This window comes from Montipora foliosa, chromosome 2 (genome assembly GCF_036669935.1).
Source record: "Montipora foliosa isolate CH-2021 chromosome 2, ASM3666993v2, whole genome shotgun sequence".
Lineage (NCBI taxonomy): Eukaryota > Metazoa > Cnidaria > Anthozoa > Scleractinia > Acroporidae > Montipora > Montipora foliosa.
In genome coordinates this window covers 46,640,314-46,650,313 of record NC_090870.1, presented here as the reverse complement: position 1 = coordinate 46,650,313, position 10,000 = coordinate 46,640,314, and the positions used below count along the sequence as shown (strand labels likewise).

Below are 10,000 nucleotides of genomic sequence, written 5' to 3'. Positions count from 1 at the left end.
TTGTACATGTACCTGCCGGGTGAAATGTCTTGATTCATCAGCTGACACAAGCAGCTTGAGCAGTTGAAAACCCTTTCAAGCCTCCTTAATAGCTATCTTGTTTCCTATTATAGCTGTACTTCTTGTTTTGATACACGTACATGTATGATTAATATTACAACTCAATGCTGCAGTAATTTAACTAGCACAGAACTTTCGAACTAATAGCAAGCAAGAAATAACTTTCAAAAAGAAACACACAATTTAAATTTGCAAAACATGTTTCGGATGATCGACATCCATCGTCAGTTGTGAATACAAGTGAAACCGCTAGTCGGTGTTATATAAAAGATAGCTAATAACATGCATAAGTACTGATTAAATAACAACGTGAATAGAAAATACAATGATGAGAAGACAATGGGTATGGACGAGGAAAATTACAGTGAAAGTGTTAAATTGACATGATTAACCTGCTTATTTAATGAGGGTTTTTCCCAACCTATGTGTAAGGCCTCCTTGATTTTTAGTTGAAAAGGCGTGGAGGCGGTGTCAAGGATTGAAAAACACTCCTCCGAGCATAAAGATCTGCATGCTTCTGACCCATTAATGTGCTGAAAGATATGCGAGTTCTTATCCGATGTTAAATGTTCACGAACACGTGTAGCAAGATGTCGGTTTGTTTCGCCGACATAGCAGGCACTACAGCCTGCGCAAGAAAATTTATAAACCACACGGGATCGTGATAATTTGGAAATAGCATCTTTGGCACTGAATAAGTTCTTAATCTTGTATGGGGCAAACACTAGCTTGATGTCCAAGTTTTTACAATAGCGTTGTGTTAAATTCTTGATTCTGCGTTGAACGTGAGTCGAGAAAGGGCCAACGAAAGGTAATTTGTAATAGTGCGTGCGAATTTCGTTAGAGTTGGTTATAGCGGAAGCGTGCAGGGGGGAGGCAAAGAATTTGTTAAGGTATTGTTTAACAGTTCTGCTCACTAGACTGGATGGAAATTGATTCTTTCCGAGAATGTTGGCAAGCTCCTTAATGTTGTTGTGGAAACCGGTCCAGGTGTTGTTAATTTTAAATGTCCTGCCCACCAGTGTTCGTATTAACCCTAATTTGTAGGGAAAAGGTGTGAAACTAAGGAAATTGGTGAGAAGGCCTGTGTAAGTGCTCTTGCGAAAAACAGATGTGACTAAAGATGGAGGATTGCTGTTGTCCAAGAGGACATCTAAGAACGGTAGTTTGTGATTGACCTCCGTCTCCATGGTGAATGTAATGTTAGGGTGTTTATCATTGATATAATGAAAAATTCCAAGCATCCGTTTCGCTGTTGAATAGGCAAAATGTGTCATCCACATATCTACGGTAGAAATAAATTGCAGGACCATCGTATTGTTGTAGCCAGATTCTTTCATGATGGCCCATGAAAAGGTTCGCAAGTACCGGTGCCAAAGGGGAGCCCATGGCGACGCCATCTATCTGATCGTAATATTTCCCTCGGAATAAAAAATGTGTCTGGGCAGTAGCAACAAGGAACAACTCTTTGAGGCTGTCCTTGCTTAACTTGATGTTCGGGTTCCCTGACAAAATATAATCCACTGCTAGCTCAATAGATTCTAGCAGAGGAATGTTAGTAAATAAACTTTCCACATCGAATGAAACCATGAACTTGTTTGAAGTGCGCAGGTTAGTAATTTCGTTGACAAACGAGAAAGTATCACGGGCACAAAAATCACTAGGTATGTGGGAGTCTAGGAGTGTGCAGAGGAATTTAGCCAAGTTGTAGTTGTAGGTTCCAATTGACGAGACGATCGGGCGAAAAGGAGGAGTAGATGATGGCTCACGTACTTTGTGCATCTTCGGTAATCCATAAATTCGAGCAGGTTGAGAACCAGTTGGGTATATGTCTTTGTACATTGTGTCGTCGATCTCACCATTCTTCTTAAGCTTACGCAGAAGTCGTTGTAGTTTTCCTTCCCTCGACAGCGTTGGGTCACAATTAAGGTTGTTAAATTTTGAGCTGTCCGTAATGAGGTTCAAAATGCTTTCGTCGTATGTTTGCCCTGTCAGAACAACAACGCCATTTCCCTTATCAGGCTTAAGGATGACAATGTTTTGGTTCCTACGTAAGCTTTTCAAGATTTTCCATTCCTTCCGGTCGTTTTGGGACGGTCGATGCGACGCAATGTACCTGTGTGCAAGTTGTGACAAAGTGGCTTTGATTACGCCCGTCCGTCCTTTATCGATGATGTTTCTAAGGACTGATTGATGGATTAGTTCCAAAGCACGTGTATACATCAGACTTGTTGATGTAAGGCGGGCAGATCGAGTGTGTTGAGGCCGTTCTTTAATACATCCAGTTGTTCAGAAGTGAGTTTGACTGAAGAAATGTTAGTGACTGTTTCTTCCGCCTTGAAAAGGAAGTGTTGTAAATTGTGTGAGGCCCTTAAGCTTCTTTGCATGAGTCTCGATTACTTTTGAAGTAGTTTTCTTAATGTTGGAATGTAGAGCATTTAGTAGGAGGTAAAAATCCACGCTATTTAGTATGTTGCGTAACTTGTTTGAAGTCCTATCCCTTTCCGCTTCAAGCTTCTTTAGCTCTTTCGATCTTCTTTCAATAGCACTACGGAGGAGCGTTTTCTAAATTGCAGAGACATCCTTGGCGTGATGTGTTAGGGAGCGAGAAGGAAATAAACTTGGGAAAAACGCGGAGCGACCCGGCAATTCTTTAAGAAATTCACGTCTAACTGAGCTTTCCGTACCTTAATGGAAGTCTTCTTTTTAAATTTAAAATTGTGTTTTCTTTTTTGAAAGTTATTTCTTGCTTGCTATTGTTCGAAAGTTCGGAACATTGTACACGACTTAGCAGCCAAATATGAACGAGAGTTGTCGATCGCAGACTTTCGCCATTGGGAGAAGACTTCCCTTAAGGTACGGAAAGCTCAGTTAGACGTGCATTTCTTAAAGAATTGCCGGTCCGCTCCGCGTTCTTCCCAAGTTTATTTCCTTCTCGCTCCCTAACACATCACCCAAGGATGTCTCTGCAATTAGAAAACGTCTCCTCCGTAGTGCTATTGAAAGAAGATCGAAAGAGCTAAAGAAGGCCTTGAAGCGGAAATGGGATAGGACTTCAAACAAGTTACGCAACATAACTAAATAGCGTGGATTTTACCTCCTACTAAATGCTCCTACAGTCCAACATTAAGAAAAACTACTTCAAAAGTAAATCGAGACTCATGCAAAGAAGCTTCTTAAGGGCCTTCACACGATTTACCAACACTTCCTATCAAGGCGATAGAAAGAAACAGTCACTAAACTTTCTTCGGTCCAAAAACTCACTTCTGAACAACTGGATGTATTAAAGAGACGGCCTCACAACCACTTCGATCTGCCCGCCTTACATAACAAGTCTGATGTATCTCACGTGCTTTGAACTAATCCATCAATCAGTCCCCTTAGAACACATCATCGACTACAGGACGGACGGGCGTAATCAAAGCCACTTTGTCACAAACTTGCACACAGTTACATTTGCGTCGCATCGACCGGTCCAAATACGACCGGAAGGAATGGAAAATCTTGGAAAAGCTTACGTAGGAACCAAAACATTGTCATCCTTAAGCCTGATAAGGGAAATGGTGTTGTTGTTCTAGCACAGGGCAACATACGACGAAAGCATTTTGATACCTCATTAACGGAGCAGCTCAAAATTTAACAACCTTAATTGTGACCCAACGCTGTCGAGGTAAGGAAAACTACAACGACTTCTGCGTAAGCTTAAGAAGAATGGTTGAGGATCGGACGTACACAATGTACAAAGACATATTACCCAACTGGTTCTCATACCTGCTCGAATTTATGTGGTATTACCGAGAGATGCACAAAGGTACGTGAGCCATCATCTACTCCTCCTTTTTTCTGCCCCGATCGTCTCGTCAATTGGAACCTACAACTACAACTTGGCTAAATTCCTCTGCACCACTCCTAGACCTCCCACATACCTAGTGATTTTTGTGCCCGTGATACTTTCTCGTTTGTCAACCGAAAATGACTAACCTGCGCACTCTCAAAACAAGTTCAATGGTTTCATTCCCGATGTGGAAAGTTTATTTACTAAGCATTCTCTGCTAGAATCTATTGAGCTAGCAGTGGATTATATTTTGTCAGGGAACCCGAACATCAAGTTAAGAAAAGGACAGCCTCAAAGAGTGTGTTCCTTGTTGCTAACTGCCCAGAACACATTTTTTATTCCGAGGGAAATATTACGATCAGATAGATGGCGTCGCCATGGGCTCCCCTTTGGCACCGGTACTTGCGAACCTTTTCATGGGCCATCATGAAAGAATCTGGCTACAACAATACGATGGTCCTGCAATTTATTTCTACCGTAGATATGTGGATGACACATTTTGCCTATTCAACAACGAAACGGATGCTTTGGAATTTTTTCATTATATCAATGATAAACACCCTAACATTACATTCACCATGGAGACGGAGGTCAATCACAAACTACCGTTCTTAGATGTCCTCTTGGACAACAGCAATCCTCCATCTTTAGTCACATCTGTTTTTCGCAAGAGCACTTACACAGGCCTTCTCACCAATTTCCTTAGTTTCACACCTTTTCCCTACAAATTAGGGTTAATACGAACACTGGTGGACAGGACATTTAAAATTAACAACACCTGGACCGGTTTCCACAACAACATTAAGGAGCTTGCCAACATTCTCGGAAAGAATCAATTTCCATCCAGTCTAGTGAGCAGAACTGTTAAACAATACCTTAACAAATTCTTTGCCTCCCCCCTGCACGCTTCCGCAATAACCAACTCTAACGAAATTCGCACGCACTATTACAAATTACCTTTCGTTGGCCCTTTCTCGACTCACGTTCAACGCAGAATCAAGAATTTAACACAACGCTATTGTAAAAACTTGGACATCAAGCTAGTGTTTGCCCCATACAAGATTAAGAACTTATTCAGTGCCAAAGATGCTATTTCCAAATTATCACGATCCCGTGTGGTTTATAAATTTTCTTGCGCAGGCTGTAGTGCCTGCTATGTCGGCGAAACAAACCGACATCTTGCTACACGTGTTCGTGAACATTTAACATCGGATAAGAACTCGCATATCTTTCAGCACATTAATGGGTCAGAAGCATGCAGATCTTTATGCTCGGAGGAGTGTTTTTCAATCCTTGACACCGCCTCCACGCCTTTTCAACTAAAAATCAAGGAGGCCTTACACATAGGTTGGGAAAAACCCTCATTAAATAAGCAGGTTAATCATGTCAATTTAACACTTTCACTGTAATTTTCCTCGTCCATACCCATTGTCTTCTCATCATTGTATTTTCTATTCACGTTGTTATTTAATCAGTACTTATGCATGTTATTAGCTATCTTTTATATAACACCGACTAGCGGTTTCACTTGTATTCACAACTGACGATGGATGTCGATCATCCGAAACATGTTTTGCAAATTTAAAATTGTGTGTTTCTTTTTGAAAATAATAATAATAATAATAATAATAATAATAATAATAATTTATTAATTTATATTGCGCTTTTTAACATACAATGATCAAAAGCGCATCACAGTATCAAAATATACTAAATATGTACAAAAATAAATTAAACAATAATAAAGTAATTAAGCACTAAAGGCTAAAAGCTAACTTAAAAAGATATGTTTTAAGACAAGATTTAAAGGTTAAAATCGAATCAATATTGCGCAGGCTTGTAGGGAGCGCGTTCCACAGTGTAGGCGCAGCTACACTAAAAGATCTGTTACCAAAGGTTTTTTTCATTTTCCCAGCTGGATGTAATAGAATAATGCTAGAATTGGAGCGCAGTGAAGAACGTGCATGCTTTCTTACATTAATTAAATCGCTAATATAAGCTGGTGCCATACCATTTAGTGCTTTAAAAGTTAAAAGTAAAATTTTAAAATGTATTCTATACTTAACTGGCAACCAGTGTAAATCATGCAAAACGGGCATAATATGATCATATTTGCGGCTCGAAGTTAGTAACCTGGCTGCAGCGTTCTGTACCCTCTGCAGTTTAGATATTTCACTGTCTGGAAGTCCATAAAGAAGGCCATTGCAATAGTCAATTCTGCTTGTGACAAAATCGTGAAGAACCATTTCTAATTTATCTTTTACTAAAAATTTACTTATTCTTTTAATATTGTGGAGCCAGAAAAATGCCGCACTACTAGGACTTAGAAATATGGGTAGACGTGGAGAAATTGGAGTTAAACCAGGAGCCAAGATTGCGTACTTCAGACACATGCCTAATGTCAATTGTGCCAACACGGATCCGAAATTCCGTCTTATCATCATTAATTTTTAATTTATCCTGGTACATCCATTTTCTTAAGTCACCAATGCATCTTTCCCTGGCGCACACCGCCTCTGTCTGATCCGTCGGAACGTCGGGCTTAAAAGACAAGTAAAGTTGAGTGTCATCAGCGAAGCAATGAGCGTCAGGTAGGTGCGCTTGTATTATCTCAAAAAGCTTGGAGGCGTAAACCACAAAAAGAAGCGGACCCAGACAGCTTCCCACCCTGCGAGCAGAGCCTCCTTTTGTCTTTTTCTTTACTAAGGAGGAGAAAAGGAGGCTCTGCCCGAATCGCGGTTTCACTTGTATTCACAACTGACGATGGATGTCGATCATCCGAAACATGTTTTGCAAATTTAAAATTGTGTGTTTCTTTTTGAAAGTTATTTCTTGCTTGCTATTAGTTCGAATATTATTATTATTATTATTATTATTATTATTATTATTATTATTATTATTATTATTATTATTATTATTATTATTATTATTATTATTATTACAACGGAGACTGTAAACCAGAGTTTGAAGAAAATGACCACCGTAGCCCGAGTAATCGGGCTCAAGGGCATGCCTATGGGCAAAACGCTTATGGAGTCATTCTCCCAACCTCGAGACTTCAGACTTCCAAAAAGAAGGCGACACATGCTCAATACGGTGCCTTTACATTTTATTATTGTCAATTGCAAAAAAGCAAGGACAATCCAGAAATCCATTTCAAAACAAATCACTTTCACTGTTTACACAATCCTTAACGCCTGTCCGGGCAAAAGCGCGAGATATGTCCCGCATTACCAAACACCCAGCGCTTCCTCTCCGGAGGCGATCTAGGACTGCGATTGGTGCCACCCCTCTGGTATGGAGCCTTACGCGTCCGTCCCGTGAACGAACCTTGATTTACTGGGACGGGCCGTTTGGTTTCCTTAGAAATAACCTTTGCCACCTCGGCCTCCTCCTTAGACGCCACCGGTTTTATTAATACCTGCTGAAGGCACGGGTTGTTCAACAACGGACGGCATTGCCTTACCACTATTTCATAACGCGACGCTCTTTCATCCTTCTTTTCCTTCGTGACATTGACCACTTCATCAAGGACAGCGATCGCAGCATATGGGTCAAAAGAGCCGCTGGACGCACAGTCACCATCTGGAGAGTCGACAAAGCAGACTCGATAGCCGACGCATCAACTTTTCCCTTCCACAAATCTAATTCTTCCTTTAGTGCCCCGACCGTTGTGGCCGGAACCAAACAAGGTAAGAAATGCCAAATAACTCCATAATGTTTTAAAATCCAATCCCTACTTCACATTGGAACCGCTTTCCAAGAACCTTAAGTCACATACTTCAAACTATAACCTTTCTCCATGTTGTAGTACCGAGTGACCAAGTTCGTTACCAATGCAGATTACACCGAAACTTCGCAGAAGTTCCCTCGGCATGTCAAACACACAGCCACCGCGTGGCCCAATTTAATTTCTTTTCCTTTTCAGCACGAGGTCAACGTAAGTAGGTTAATTTTTTTCCTTTTTTTTCCGTCGCCTTCCATTCTTACGCCCTCTCTTGGCACAAAGCGACAAATAACAAAAGTTCAAAACTTGTTGCACAAACGGTCGCCGAACGAATTTTTTTTTTCTTCTTTTACGCCACCTCGTGGCACCGGGCGAAATTTCCCAACCCCCTACTCTATCGGTCCTCGACCGATCTTCCTTTCTTTATTTTTTCTTTCAAGACGTGGCACGGAGCAGAAGTCCCCGACCGAATAATGTTTTCCTTTTTCTGTTACGCCACCTCGTGGAACAGGGCGACATTTCCCGACGCACCGCTCCATCGGTCCTCGACCGATTTTTCCTTTTTTTTTTTTTCTTTACGCCACCACGTGGCACAGAGCAGAAGTCCCCTCACACTGCTCAATCGGTCCCTGACCGATTACTTTTTTTTTTTCTTTACCCCACCTCGTGGCACAGAGCAGAGGTCCTCGACGCATTGCTCAAACGGTCCACACAACTATGTTGCCAGACAAACAAAACCAAACACAACTGTCAAACCACCAAGGACCTTGATCAAAGCCTCACGACCCACGCCCCTCTCAAGGGACAAGCGAGAAACAATAGGTGCAAACAGCGTAAATAATTTCTTTGGTCCTCAACTGGCAAAACAAAAACCAAAAAAACTCCAAGATATATAGCAACCCAAATTCATAAGAAACAAACGAAGAAAAGAAAGCAAACGAGTGCAACAGCAAAACATAACATAAAACGACCGATTATCGCCTAACATTAAAAGAACGGTATCCTGGCGAGCCCAACGGAATAAATTACCGACCATGTGCACCCATCGCGAAGTTTCCCGAGAAACAGGCTCCCGAGAAACAGGAAAAAACATAGCCGAGGAAACATAACGTTGGGCAACAAGAAACAACCAACAAACTGCGGTTAGAATACAAAACTAAAACATTAGCTGAATACCCCAAGGGTCACTGTCGAGTTGTTCAACACATTCCACCCAGTTGCGTTGTCTTGAGAAGAACTTTGGGACGCATTGTTACCGCGCGGTTGTTCCGGAAGTTGCACCTTCTGTGATGAAGACGTGGTTGGCGGAGCAGCCTGCTCAACAAAGCCTTGAAGGTGGTGTAAAGTTTGCTGAACACTTGCAGGGTCGTTCACTGGGGACGGACGCTCGGGGGCATATTTCAAACGATTCCAACCAAAGTTAGGCAAAAATGACAACTATGAATAATCAAGGCATGCTTACATACTATGATTGAGGACTAATGAATATTAGTATCACCCAACTAGTGGACTAATGCAAATCCTGCAATTTGATTGGCTACGCTACTAGAGGACTATTCATAATAGTCCTCGAGTAGCGAAAAGCGTGACGCTTTCTTTCGTTTTATTCCCATATAAATATTTCTTCAACTTGCATTTGCTAACTTTATTATTGCCTTTTTTGTCCGACTAGTTGGGTGATACTAAAACAATTAGACCCTTCGCCCTCAAGGGCCACGGGTCAATAGCCCATTCGGCTTCGCCTCATGGGCTATTGACCCGTAGCCCTTGCGGGCTACGGGTCTAATTGTTAATTAATAGGGTACGAATAGAAATTTGATTCATTCAGCTGACGCGTGTTTCGTAGTTATGGCGTATGTAGGTTACGCACGCGCGCAGCTAAAAACACTTTCGAGCCTCCGTAAGTGTCAGCTCAATGAGCTCTAAACTTGAGCCCGAGATATGGTCACGTGATACTGGTCACATTGGCATACATGGAGGGGTGGACATACAGTCGTACGGTCGCACGGTGACCAAAACCAAACTTTCATATGGGTTACCATATTTTCTTAATATGGTGCTCCGCGCGGAGCTCCGCTATGATGGCTCCATTTCCGTCGTTTAGGGAGTGCTAGCATCTTCTTTATCTTTGTTATTGAGGTTTTTGTGCTAGTCTCGGTGAATGGAATATCAACAATACGGTTGCCACTCATTTAGATGCTTTCTCTCCTCAGCCCTTTCTTCTGCAGCAAACTGTTGTTGTTCTCTCTGCTTATTTTCCTTATAGTCCTCCGTTTACCTATTGTAGGTTTAAAGTTAGAACACAGTCGATATTGTGCTTATCTCATGTAGCTGCGAGCTTCCCCAAAACGAAATAATTGAGCATTATTCACTCCCTA

The 10,000-nt window shown here is 41.6% G+C and overlaps 1 protein-coding gene across 1 annotated transcript; it reads right to left on the bottom strand.

The window, feature by feature from the left end:
- Positions 1 to 1,275: 1,275 nt before the first annotated feature.
- Positions 1,276 to 2,283, bottom strand: LOC137991749 (uncharacterized). Its single transcript, XM_068836786.1, has one exon. It carries the CDS (start codon positions 2,281 to 2,283, stop codon positions 1,276 to 1,278), a length of 1,008 nt encoding a protein of 335 aa, XP_068692887.1.
- Positions 2,284 to 10,000: the final 7,717 nt, after the last annotated feature.